Here is a 12,969-nt window from a genome sequence, read left to right on the forward strand (position 1 = left end):
CGTACTCCCCTTGCGTAGCTGCCAAGCGCCAAGAGTTCCGCAGAAATGCTCCTATCTCCCTCAGACGCTCCTCGATCCTCTACCCCCCTCCCTTCTCAACCCTTCGGACCAACTGGGAGCCGCGATGGTGCAAGGAGCGGAAGACACGGGACCATCCTTCTACACTCGAGGGGGGAGATGAAAAGTGCCTAGAGGTACAGCGCTGTTTGCTCCGTGGACATACCAGAAAAAGAGGTCGCACAGAAGACTCCTGGTGGCATATCTCTGCATCTAGACCTGAAGGTCATCATCACTCGAGCCTCCGTTTTCTAGCACTACAGTAGAGACCAATGGCAGGACCAAGCCACGTTCTGTAGATGATCGGCCACAAGGGAAGATGGAATGCCATGGTCTTTACATTCCCCCTTTTTTTTTTCCTTCTAGAAATGTTGTTATAGTTACCGTCATGATGCTTTACATCATTCCGCGATCGGAGATCCGACAGGACTTCGTTGCCTTTTAAGAGATGGTTCTCCTGTTGATAGGATTCTGGGATTTCTCTCAATGAACTGATTAATTGATTAACTAATTGATGATTGATTGATCGATGATTGTATTGCAAACAAGGTGATATTGTCCAGCCACAGACTTGGATGCCCGATCGGCAATTCCTCTTTGTTCTTATTCTACAGTATTTGATCAGGTCAGATCAATTATCTTATAATATATCCTATTCTATTCCATTCATCCACTGTTTTATATTCTTCTCTATATTGTTATTCTGTGGAGCGCGTTGACTCATCCCGCTCCGTCCATTTTTCCCTTTCTGCCCCTCTTCCTCTCTCTCTTTCTCTCTCTCGGTGGCGGTCGCTCTCCGTCTTCGCTTTTTCTGTGGAGCGCGTCTTCGTATCATTCCATCTTTCTTTCTTCCATCCATCCACCCATCCATCCATCCCTCTTTTCTTCGTCCCCTCTACTGATTTGGCTGCATCCTTGCGCCACTGGAGGGGATGGCCCAGCACACAGATATAGCCCGTTCAGCGATTATGACATCGGCCGCCCACCCGGAATCATCGCGTAATAGCGTCTCATCCGGGAGTTTCAGGCCGGATCTCGGGAAGGACTCGACTCTTATGCCTCCTCCGAAGACGATGGTCGGACGAGCGCTAGGGAATGAGCTGCATGCCGATGTCCACCGAGGATCCCAGAAGGATGGTGTCGGTTCTGCCCTAACAGATACTCCGATTTCTACCGCTCCTTCGTCCCCACAATTGTATGTCTCCCTTCTCATTCCGACCCTTTCGTTGGCCCGTCGTTATCGTCTGGCGTCGAGTGGTAGGCGTTTCTAGATCCTGAAAGGCTGTAAGGTCTTCGTGCCTTGCAGCGGCATTGGTGGTCGTCGTGTTTCTCGAGTTCGATCAACCCGCAAGGGTGACAACTTCGCCCAACCCATCGGCCTGGTTCACGATCGGTTTGATTTGATTTGATTTGATTCTACCATCTGAGCCGAAATTCTTGGCTTCCAGCTAACCCCTCCTCAGTTCTACTGCCGAAAACACTCGGCCCTCGACGCCCAGTCGCGTTCGTGCAACCACCCTTGATATCCCCGGTCTCACCAAATCCAAAGTCTCTCCCGACGGTCGCATTGCCCAACGCGATGTCGGGGCAAAGCTGGTCATTGTTATGGTTGGCCTCCCCGCTCGCGGGAAGAGCTACGTCACCAAGAAGCTGGCTCGCTACCTCAACTGGCTGCAGCACGATACCGAGATTTTCAATGTGGGAGAACGTCGCCGTGTGGCCGCCGGCAAATCCCCTTCGCCAGCCGGGAGGCACAGGGATTACAGAACCAGCTCCATCCACAAGGACCTCGTCGATTCAGTCCGCCGTCTCAGCGTCAACGTGAACACCACGGACTCGTCCCCCCACAACAAACTGATTCCGCCCGAGGGTGAGACCACTTCCCCTCCCGAACTCGAGAATGCTCTGCCTCCGCCGGCCGTACCGACGAAGATTCTCGTCAATGGCCTGGAGACTGATCCGTCGCAGCCGAACAGAAGTACTGTGATTCCTTCGGCTCTCGCCGGCCCTCTGGACCAAGAGGCCATAAAGGAAGCCTCCCCCGAGCCCTTGGACCAGTCCGCCAGCTTCTTTGATCCCCAAAACCAACAGGCGGTGAAGTTGAGAGAGCAGGTGGCCCTGGACACCCTGGACGAGCTGTTAGACTACATCCTGGACCAGGGGGGCAGCGTTGGTATTCTTGACGCCACGAATAGCACCCTGGAGCGCCGGAAAACGGTGGTCGAGCATATCCGCAAGCGGGCGGGTCCTGAGCTCGGCGTTCTATTCCTCGAAAGCCGCTGTTTGGACCAAGAACTGCTGGAGGCTAACATGCGCTTGAAGCTCTCGGGCCCCGACTACAAGGAGCAGGACCCGGTAAAGGCGCTGGAGGATTTTAAAAAGCGTGTCGCGCTATACGAGAAATCCTACGTACCGCTGGGGGAATACGAGGAGAAGAACAACATGGCTTATATCCAGATGATCGATGTGGGACGCAAGATCGTGTCGCACCAGACTCAAGGATTCCTGTCGTCGCAGGTGGTCTATTACCTCCTGAACTTCAACCTCTCTCCGCGGCAAATCTGGATCACCCGACACGGGGAGAGTAAAGATAACCAGGCAGGTCGCATTGGAGGCGATTCGGAGCTTAGCGGGAATGGGCACCGATACGGCCGGGCGCTATCTCGGTTCATTGATTTACAACGAAAACAGTGGGAAGCTCACCAGAGGCAGAAGGAGATCATGAGACGATTCCCGCCGCGCCCGGGCGACAGCACGCCTCCCAACCCTTCATATATCCCAAGCGACCGGCCGCGCAATTTTTGCGTTTGGTCATCCATGCTGCAGCGCTCCATACAGACAGTTGACTATTTTAATGAGGACGACTACGACGTCAAGCAGATGAAGATGCTGGACGAACTGTATGCGGGCGAAATGGAAGGCATGACGTACGACGAGATCCGTGAGAAGTTCCCCGACGAGTTTGCGACGCGCCGGAAACAGAAGCTGTATTATCGGTACCCCGGGCCCGGAGGCGAAGGGTATCTCGACGTGATCAACCGGACGCGAGCGGTGATCATCGAGGTCGAGCGCATGACCGACCACGTTCTGCTGGTGACCCATCGATCGGTGGCGCGTGTCCTGCTGGCATACTTCATGGGGCTGAAACGCAACGAAGTGGCGGGCTTGGATGTGCCACTGGGGATGCTGTATATGCTGGAGCCCAAGCCGTACGGCGTGGAATTCAAAGCCTACCGCTACAACCCGACGACCGACTGGTTCGATCACATTCCCGATTTTGCGCTGCGTCAGAGTACACACTGAAAGAGAACATGAATGAGGATTTTTTATTCATCTGCATTGCTCTAGATTTTGCCGACCTGTCCGACGTTTCTCTCGAATTTCTGGTTGATCTGATGACCTATTTATGAATATTTCTTCTTTTTATTGTGGCCACGACCCAAATCATAATGGTGGAAGTTATCAGTGATTTGCCCTGCGGGTTGTGCTTTTACATGGTGTTTGTGTTTCTCTGCATATTTAAATGGCGCCCGTGTCGTTTTCTGTTAAGATGTTAAGATATGTGCAGTAATTGGAACAAGTCTACATTCTGTTCTTACTCGGGCGCTGGGTGGCTGTGTTTTTCTCTTTTTCTTTTCTTTTCTTTTTTTTTTTTTTGGTCTCCTACTTCTCATCTCCCTCTCTCTACCAACTCGATACTACATTGTTTTAATGGCCTCCAGGGGCATTTGACTGGCATTTGGGTGAAGATGTCGCTACGTTGTGAATCTTTCTCTACAACTCATACACGCTCATGCAAGGTCTCACACTCGAATAGGAGGACGCTGTAGAAGGGGCTTGACACAAGTGTACTTTTCTCTTCTGTGCAATAGCTTGCTATGCGATGAAATGCATTCTCTCTGACATCCGCTCCACAAACCTCTGTTTAAGAATCGACCTTGACGCGATCAAACGCCTCCAGGAACACCTCGGGCTCGTTGGCGCCCTCGACGGCATAGTGACCCTGGATGGTGTAATACGGCACGCCCGTCACAAAGCGCCGCTGAGCACGCTTTGCTTCCTGGTCGACGTCGGGCCCGCCCACGTCCGAATCCAAGATCTTTTCAACCTCGGCGCGATCCAACCCGGCGGTGACCGCCGCTTCCAGCAGCACCTTGTGGTCGGTAATGTTCTTCTCTTCTTCAAAGTACGCGCGGAAAAGTTGCTCGATGACCCGTGTCTGCAAGCCCCCTACCAGTCCCGAGTCCGCTGCGCCGGGTACGGCGGTCTCCTTCTCCCTCTGGCCGGCATACCACACCAAGCGATGCGAATCCCGTGTGTTTCCCATCCTCCCGCCAAACCGGAAGGCGATCCCTTCGGTCTGGCCGATGGAAGACAACCGTCCGAACATGGTCGCGATGCGCTCCGCGCCGAACTTGTTCCGGTAGTGTTCGCCCTTGTCTACCCCGGGGTACGGGAGGGCGTCGGGGTTGAGATAGTAGGCATGCCAGGAGATGGTGAATGTATCGGTGGGGTGGGAGGCTTTGTGCGTTGCGATGGCGCGTGAGAGACGGCGGAATCCGACGTAGCACCACTATATCAGTTAGTCAACTGTTTATTTTGTCGGGGATTGATATCTACCGGACAGACGGTGTCGGAGATGATCTGGATGTTGAAGTTAGTCATGATATCAATATATATAGATATGTAGATAGACAGCCAGTCAGACAGACAGATGGATATATATATAAATATCCTCAGGTTGCGGGATGATTCCGATGGTTGCGAGACGGTCTTTCTATATTCATCAGCAGATGCTGTATTTGTCAGCGATAGCTTCTGCAGATGACGTCATCCAGATCTGCCGATCCGGTAATTCTGCCTCAGTCATCTGTTTTGACCTCATTCTCACTCTCCTTCTATAGAAGAAGAAAAAGAGAGTATGGGTCATCGGATTCCCCATGGCCCCTCTCAACTGCCACGATTCCATCTGGTGTTTCCTCCATGGTATTATCCTCAATATCCCGCCCAATCGGCTCCCTCTCTTCCCGGCTCTGGCGGGCTCCGTCTGGTTCCTGACTCTGGCGTCTCTCCTCTTGACTTGGATTGCCTATGGGATGCCGCAGTATCCGGGACAGTATAATCCGCACATTGCGTTCGTTACACTTCCCACTCTCCCGAAAGGAGACGGTCAAAAGAGAAGCCTGTCTGATTGATTGATTGATCTCCGTTAGCTTCATCTCCGATATCGCTTCCTTCGAGTTGAAACCGCTGTTTCTGGCCGGTGCGTCCATCACCGCTGTCGGGTTTGCCTTTACCGTTGCAACGGTGCATGTGGTGCGGTATGAACCGGGGTTTGCCTTGGTGAGATGTCCTCATCTGGATGAGTCGGGAGATGACGAGACGAGGAATAATCATAATCATGATGACAATCATGATAATGAACAAGGAGAAGACGAGGAAGAAGAAGATCATGATACCCTCAAAACCCTCAAAGTAGTCTCTCTCCTCTCAATCTTCGCCGCCAGCATAGCCAGTCTGGCTCTCATCTTCCTTGGAGTCATGGATACCTTTCGATACAAACATTTGCATCATATCTTCCTTCGTATCTGTTTCGCTGGGCTGGCCGTGCAATCCGCCTGCACTGCTATTGTATACTTCAATGAAGTCCTGGGGTTCGTCTCCTACGTCTATCATCTAGGTATATGGCAGCATAATTGGGGGAGGAGAAGTCGACGGGTACGAGTTTTGTACGTCTTCTTTCCTTCTTTCTGTCTTATATCATCCGTAGTACACTTGGGGTATATCTGTGGTATCGATATATTATATATGAGTAGCTAATTCAACAGTGCCTCGCTCTCTACCGCTCTCATTCTCATCGAGGTCTTTCTAGCCGTCGCTTTTATCTCCCTCACCGTGTCGGACGATGCTCCTCCCTCTGCATATCGTGCCGCCGGCATCCTAGAATGGATCATTGCTTTTCTTGGAACGATTTATCTGTGGTTGTTCTGTGGGTTTTTGGATCAGTACGTTCTCCTCCTTCTACTACTAAGGTACTTCTAAACTAATATCGTAGGACCAACTTCCACAACTGCGTTCCGAGTCCCCTCTATCGTCCAGGCAGGAAGCCCTCCGTGCAGGATCTTCCCTCATCCTCGAGTGCGTCTCCCACAAACTCGGACCCTGAACGGGCTCCCTTACTGGCGCATTCGGAAGGTAGGAAATATACGTGACCTATCCATCTCTAAACTTGTACATATATATATAACATATAAATTCCACTACCAGAACGATCCTTTTTTATAAAGTGATCCGCATTATCCAGAGTCATGACCTCTGTAATAGGATCTACAGCCAGAAGCTCAAATCCGGATTCATGAGAATGTACAGATATTCATACATATATATTCGCGTATTGTCTCCCCGCGATCATCTACAGTGTCTGTCCTCCCTGTTGAACCAGTGGCAAAGTAGCATCACGGGGCTGTTCTCCCCGGATCCTTTCAAGCGTGGCTGTATACTAAATAGATATCACTGTTAGCCAATTTGTTCACTATACAGGGCAAGACTGACATACCTTAAACGCAAAATTCAACACGAGCGCCACCGCCAATCCAATACACACAACAATCGGCCCAAAAGTATTGTCCAGATCATGTCCACTACGCTGTCGAATCAGTCGCGCTCGTTTCTCATACATATACCATCCCCACGCGGCGGAGAAGATAGCAAAGAAAGTGTACACCACGGACAGAACGCGCGCGACATCGTTGTGTTTGCCCGCCGCGTTATACAACCCCAGGGACAATGTGGAAAGGAGGATGCTGATATGAAGCCATTTGATAAACGTCCGCTGGTTAGCAAGCCAGACCTTGCTCTCCACACGAACGGGCCCAGCGTCTTTGATCCAAATGCCTGGCTCTCGGATCCCCGGCGGCAAATCAACCGCCATGCGTTGTGCACGACTGAAACGGGAGAACGGGAATGACGGGAAAAGTGAGGAGAGGCGGGACAATGCAGCTGGCCGTTGATCTCGCTGGGTAGGGGACTCGGGCTCCTGTCGCTGTTCGCGTTCCTCCGGAGCGGGTACCCTCGGAGCTGGCATCACAAGCTGGGATGGCTGTCGCTGTCGCGATGACGATTCTATCTCTGTGATCCGAGCGACGGGTGATCCTACCAGGGGCTTTACGGAGGGACTCGTCCTGGTCCCCAGAAAGCTCCCCACGGCCATGTCCTCTTCAGCCCGTCTGGCCAGTCGTTCTTGCTCCTCGTGAAATGCGGTTTCAGGGTCCCGCCGAATGTCATTTTCCATCTCACCAAGCCAAAACGGGAAACTATTGACATAGTCCTCAAAGAGCTGGGCCACCCCGTGGACGAACTTGGAGAAACGGGGTGCCTCCTTCACTAGGTGAGACACCATGAGATCGTTGATCCATTCTGCCTTGTGCGCAGTCGGCCCCCTTAACTTGATCTCCAGCAATGCGTATGGGAAGCGAACGATTTCTCCCGTTCGAATGGTGCTAAAGGGGTACTCCATGCTTGCATCGTCGATATCAGTGCGATGCCATTGATCGCGCTCACGGCAGGGACGCTCGTCATCCAAGCTATCTTCCCGGATCATCGCCAAGTTGCTGTCAAGAGAGATGCGAATTCGATCGTCACCGGGGATTTGAAATGCGGTCCGAGTATAGTTGGCCCGAAGCACCGGTTGCAATTTGTACTCCTTGATGAATGATTGCAGCTCGTCCACATCCTTTTTGAATGCCTCGGCCTCTCTTGATTCGCCATTCCCCAGGTCCTCCATCCGATGGACTTTCTTGTCGAATCGATATTCGCCGTCCAGGAACTCTTTCACATGTTTTTGCTTCAGCTGCACTCTAACCTCTCTGCTGCGATCGTCGTCTGTGACCACCTTTTTCTCCAAAAAGATCGCAGGCTTGTCCTTCAGATTACCCGTCCATCGCAGCCTCAAAGAGCCTGCTTCAGGCGCCCGGGCAACTTTTTGGGTGTAGAGATCGAACTGCGGATCGTCAAAGTAGAGAGACGTGATCGTGGGGTCATCCGGGAGGGTCTCTGGTTCCTTGGACGTTCCCGGGTTGTAGATAAGGACCGGGAGTCGCCGAAGGATGTAGGTTTTCACCTCCAAGACGTTATCCGGATGGACCCAGAACTTGAACGAGGAATATGAATCTTGACCGAAACGGGGTGCGTCCTGGTCTCTGGTTTCATAGTGATTTTGACTGAGGATCTCGCGAACAAACGAGTACATTACTGACAACCTACGGACTAGAGGAGAGTAGTCTTCCGAGTTGAAGGGCAGCTGGGAAAGACGCACTTGCAGCAGGGGGCGAACCCGGTATCGTGCCCCGCGCTTGCGATCATGCTTTTTGGCAGCCTTGAGGAAACCCGTGAAGTTTATGCGGCTATATTTTTCCAGCTCGCTGACTTCCCTCGTAATGCCGTCCAGTTCGTGAAGGACTTCAGAAGCGACGGACCTTCGTTGTACCTCGTCTTCGACAACCAAAGTCCCATGGTCGGCATCGGGAGCCAATGGGCGCAATTTCTGTTCGCAGGCAGTGGTGCGCTCTCTCAATTGCTGGGAGGTCTCCACTTGGAAAGCATTGACTTTATCCAGCTGGACGTTGATCAGTTCCTGGACGAACGCTTCCTCGTCCTGTTCGGTCCATTGACTGCTATCCGAGTCACTCCCATCTCCGGTGACATCATGCTCTTTCAAGAGCACCTTCAGCTTGTGGTAATCAATATACTTCCCATTCCACGGCTGATAGGTGGAATTCTTCAACGTTTTGCCAAAACGCATGGTCACAGCTGATTTGAAGAGAAACTGATCGGTTAAAGGAGAGGGGGAAATAAGATAAGGTTAGGAAAGAAAGAGAGAGAGAAGGGTGGGACGTTGAGGGAGGTTGGAAAAGACTAGGAAAAAGAAGCAGTCAGGGATCAGTTAACTCATCTGCAGAGGTCCAGACTACAAGAGCGTCGAAGAGAGGGTTTAGACCCAGCTAGGACCATCTTCGATAAGAATGGTGGAGTTCGATGCTGTTACTAAAGTAGTCGCATGTAATTAGTTGGTCCCGAGTGGCCGCCAGAAGTGCGAATGATCGAAGCGGGATGGCTGCACGTGCCACGTTGCCTTCTTTTTCGGGTAAGCTGCTCCTCCACCTGGGCCAGCCAATCACAGACCGCTTATAATACCAGGCATGAGTGGGTCCCCGCGGATCGGCAAAACTCTCATCTAAAGAGCTGTTGGTAATACTAATACCGGACAGAACCTGTCCGTACGAGACGCGTATTGTCCCAGGCCAGGCGGTATCGATAGAGTTGTTGATAACTGCGGTTTCGGCCCTTAGCTAGCTAATTACCTATATTCTTCGGCCCTATCCTGAGAATTGGCATCCATACGATTAGATATTTATATAATCCCTTCTCCTCTACCAGTATAATATTGTTATAGTGCTCGCCTTGGCTCTCCGACTGCCATGAATCTCAAGTCCGAACCACCGCAGGAAGCTGCCTCGTTGTCCGCCTCTCTCCATGATGTTTTGATAGACCTCCACCGGCATCCATATCCTCATGTACCCAATCCGCCGTCGTGCAAGAAACGTGCCTCAGTCGCTTTAGTCCTGCGAGTCCGACCTACCTATGGCCACTGGCCCCCCTTGAACAGCGCCCGGCCTTTACACGACCCAAGCATACCAGTAAACGAGCGATTAAACGCATTCTTCTCCGAAACCTGGGTCCAGAATGGGGACCCGGAAGTCCTTTTTATCAAGCGCGCGTCTCGCAAGGGTGATCGCTGGACTGGGCACGTTGCTCTCCCGGGAGGCAAGCGTGATGCAGAAGATGTCGACGACAAACAGGTTGCGATTCGAGAGACCTCGGAGGAAGTAGGGCTTGATTTGACAACGGACGATTATATTCATATTGGGAACTTGCCAGAACGGGTTGTCACTACGGGCTGGACCTCGAAGCCGTCTGTCTCCTCCATTCATGTTTGATGAACTTTTCTGCTGACGCGAATGTCTTTAGAATAATGGTCCTATGTCCGTATATCTTCCTGACGACCCGCAGCGACTCTCCGGCTCTCCGACTGCAGCCAACTGAAGTAGCTTCGACTCATTGGGTGCCTATCAGGGCGCTTCTGTCGCCGTCGCTACGGACTGTAGAAAACGTTGACATCTCTCAGCGGTATTCAAACATGGGCTTGCTCATACCTCGACTTTTCTACCGCTGCTTGCTAGGTACGATGGAGTTCTCTGCCATCCGACTACGACCGACGGAAAGCTTACAATCTAATCCCACCCCCGGGCCCATCCCTGACGATACCCACGCACCCCCTCTTTCTCTATCACAGCGCTGGAAGACGTGGCTTTTCAGAGGCCAGACCGGTCCTTGCAAGCAAGAACCGCCCCTTCTCCTCTGGGGCCTCACTCTTGGTATCTTGGCTGACTTTCTGGATATGCTACCACCTCACACCGCCGTACAATTATGGAAATATCCCACCTTCACCGTGCCGGATTTGCGGTTGATTGTGAATATCGTTACATACCACCTGAAAAAGCGTAATCAGATGCAAATGCAGGCGGGAGGGCGACCCAGCATCACCGCGGTGGACAGTCAGGCTGCGGCTCTGCCAGTATCAGAGACCACCGACGGTCACAATGAAGTAGGCATCGGGGGCCTCGGGGTCAGCAGGTACTGTGAACCGTCCCACAAGGACCCCGATGGAAGTAAACACGCCGTGGGCATTATGCTCAACGGGTACTATGCACGACTGCGGCTTGCCATGCAGGTTTTCCTGGCCTGGCGGGTTGCCATGGGGTCCGTGGCGGCGATATATGCATGGCGACTCCTTCGACGACGTCGGTAAGGGACCAACGACGACTCACGTTGTAGAAAATTGCATAGAGTGCCCTGTACAATAGTGTGCTATTTTTAAGCCCTCATTCTTAGATTATACAGAGGAATTCTGAGCGACAATGAAGACCCGGTTGTGGAATTTGGGTAAATATTAGTCTTTACTCCCTCTAGCAACCCCAATACAATACTTTTAGCATCAGCAGAGGTTTCTAGGTAATAATATAATATACTATAGAGCATGTATTTGGCCGTGGATTACCCTCAGTCAATATGTTAGCATGTCCTACTCGACCAAAATACAGATTGCACTTGGCCTGGCTCGATATCAATGTAACATTCCAGTTATTAACAGACTTTATTATCGGACACTTCTCAAATCGAAATAGCCTGTAAGCAAATCCAGACAAACAAATAATCGACGGCCTGACAGGTATTCTTTACGTGCCTTGATTCATAGATATCGCTCTGTATACGCATTAATTCTATTCCGAAGGGAGTCGAGGCGAAACTTGGAAAGTTTTGCAGGCTTTAGGGGAATTGAATTAGTCCGATCCCTTAAATATCCTCCCATGTAAAAAGGATGACTTGGGTGGAAACAAGGCCCTGGAAAATAGTCAGCACGTAGCAGATCGAAGTTGGATATGAAGCTCACCTTCCGACCCTTGGGACTCACTTCTGGTTGACCAGGCCAGAATGATAAAACTGTAAACATACAGATGACATGCTACCATTTGTCATGGAAATGGGTACTGTCATATATGACGGGTGTCACTCAACAAACTGAATATTTTTGTTCTTTAAGCTTTAATGCTCCCATCTTTATTTGAATCATAATTCCAGGTTCATCAGAAGAACTCCAGGATTAATGAGGCACATGTCAGAGCAACGGGCTTCCATAGCTATTGTTAGGAAGCCACGGTTAGGGACAAGCCCCATCTGGAAGCTGTTAAATAAAATCTCTGACATATTGACAACAGGTCAAAGAGAAGACAGAGAGATGGAAGGGCGAGAAGTTGAGGCAGTATTGATGGGGAAGTTGTTGAAGTCATTGTAGTGAATACATACGATACGAGATGGAATACAAAACTATACATACCATACCGTCATACCGTACCAGGATCTTATTGCCAATGTCAATACAGAGAGAGTCATGTGGTTCATGCTTTCTTTCCCAACGCTTTGAGATCCATCTATCATCCCCGTTCCATCGAGATGGCGGCCACCCAGAAGCTCTACCCTCGGGGAACCGTGAAGCGTATTGTCAAAGCCCATTCCAATCGAAGTGTCAGCAAAAATACCGACATCCTGGTGAGCGTTGAGTTCCAGGACATCGCAGTCGGAGCTATTCGTGGCTAATATTTGTTTATCTGCAGGTCTTTCTGGATTACATGCTGTTCATGCAAGAGTGAGCCATGACCGACGGGTTAAATCCTGCGCAGTATTATAGATCTCTGCAGCGGGCAAAGGGGAAAGAGGATATGAGGAATCTATATACTGAGATGTTCTTTAGGTTGATGCGGGAATCGTCGATTCGGTCGCGTAAAGCAGGGGAAAAGCATATCTCCCCCAATTCGGTTCGGAAGGTGACAGAGGTGCGTCGGCATGAGTATTCGTCACGATCATTTGGCGAATGGTCTACTGATTCATTTTGTTCGCAGAAAACCCTACGAAAATTCAAAGGATGAGCGAACCTCTTAATTCCTAATGATGCTCCGAATCCCCGGACACAGGATTATAGACGATGCTTTTCCAATGGAAGGGCTGTGTTTGGACTACAATTCCAGAGGGGTTGACTAGTGGGAATAGCTGTTGCTGACTCTATTCCTTTTTTTTTTTTTTTTTTCTCTTTCAAAAAAGCTTTTTGTAATTGATCTTTTTATACAGAACTAGAGCTATATGTCTGGTTGGGAGAACGTGACGGCGTTGATGGAGTTGGACGATACCCCTTAAGAATCGAAGCATCCCATTCCAAGGACTTGATAGATTTCCCACGAACCAGGATACCTCCCCTGGCCTTAGATTCAGTTGTAGTGAATGAAAAAGTGACAACTGGCT

At 50.8% G+C, this 12,969-nt stretch overlaps 6 protein-coding genes across 6 annotated transcripts; 4 read left to right on the top strand and 2 right to left on the bottom strand.

Annotated features, from left to right (window-relative positions):
• Positions 1–1,025: 1,025 nt before the first annotated feature.
• Positions 1,026–3,360, top strand: ATNIH1004_006180 (6-phosphofructo-2-kinase PFK26; the record flags this gene model as incomplete). Its single annotated transcript, XM_033570816.1, has 3 exons — positions 1,026–1,252; positions 1,364–1,450; positions 1,521–3,360. The coding sequence occupies 3 exons, from the start codon at positions 1,026–1,028 to the stop codon at positions 3,358–3,360; spliced, it is 2,154 nt and encodes a 717-aa protein (XP_033426848.1).
• Positions 3,361–3,982: 622 nt separating this feature from the next.
• ATNIH1004_006181 (DsbA family oxidoreductase) lies at positions 3,983–4,722 on the bottom strand (the record flags this gene model as incomplete). Its single annotated transcript, XM_033570817.1, has 2 exons — positions 3,983–4,630; positions 4,678–4,722. The coding sequence occupies 2 exons, from the start codon at positions 4,720–4,722 to the stop codon at positions 3,983–3,985; spliced, it is 693 nt and encodes a 230-aa protein (XP_033426849.1).
• A 275-nt stretch (positions 4,723–4,997) lies between these two features.
• Positions 4,998–6,269, top strand: ATNIH1004_006182 (uncharacterized protein; the record flags this gene model as incomplete). Its single annotated transcript, XM_033570818.1, has 4 exons — positions 4,998–5,191; positions 5,271–5,786; positions 5,886–6,062; positions 6,113–6,269. The coding sequence occupies 4 exons, from the start codon at positions 4,998–5,000 to the stop codon at positions 6,267–6,269; spliced, it is 1,044 nt and encodes a 347-aa protein (XP_033426850.1).
• A 200-nt stretch (positions 6,270–6,469) lies between these two features.
• Positions 6,470–8,857, bottom strand: VTC2 (SPX domain protein; the record flags this gene model as incomplete). The annotated part of the gene is made up of 2 exons (XM_033570819.1): positions 6,470–6,556; positions 6,614–8,857. The coding sequence occupies 2 exons, from the start codon at positions 8,855–8,857 to the stop codon at positions 6,470–6,472; spliced, it is 2,331 nt and encodes a 776-aa protein (XP_033426851.1).
• A 676-nt stretch (positions 8,858–9,533) lies between these two features.
• On the top strand, positions 9,534–10,924 carry ATNIH1004_006184 (NUDIX hydrolase; the record flags this gene model as incomplete). Its single annotated transcript, XM_033570820.1, has 2 exons — positions 9,534–10,027; positions 10,084–10,924. The coding sequence occupies 2 exons, from the start codon at positions 9,534–9,536 to the stop codon at positions 10,922–10,924; spliced, it is 1,335 nt and encodes a 444-aa protein (XP_033426852.1).
• Positions 10,925–12,126: 1,202 nt separating this feature from the next.
• ATNIH1004_006185 (uncharacterized protein) lies at positions 12,127–12,599 on the top strand (the record flags this gene model as incomplete). Its single annotated transcript, XM_033570821.1, has 4 exons — positions 12,127–12,222; positions 12,288–12,319; positions 12,425–12,506; positions 12,573–12,599. 4 exons carry the CDS (start codon positions 12,127–12,129, stop codon positions 12,597–12,599), a joined length of 237 nt encoding a protein of 78 aa, XP_033426853.1.
• Between the last annotated feature and the right edge of the window lie 370 nt (positions 12,600–12,969).

Source organism: Aspergillus tanneri, assembly GCF_003426965.1.
Source record: "Aspergillus tanneri strain NIH1004 chromosome Unknown AapTan_4_pilon_pilon_pilon, whole genome shotgun sequence".
Classification (NCBI taxonomy): Eukaryota; Fungi; Ascomycota; class Eurotiomycetes; order Eurotiales; family Aspergillaceae; genus Aspergillus; species Aspergillus tanneri.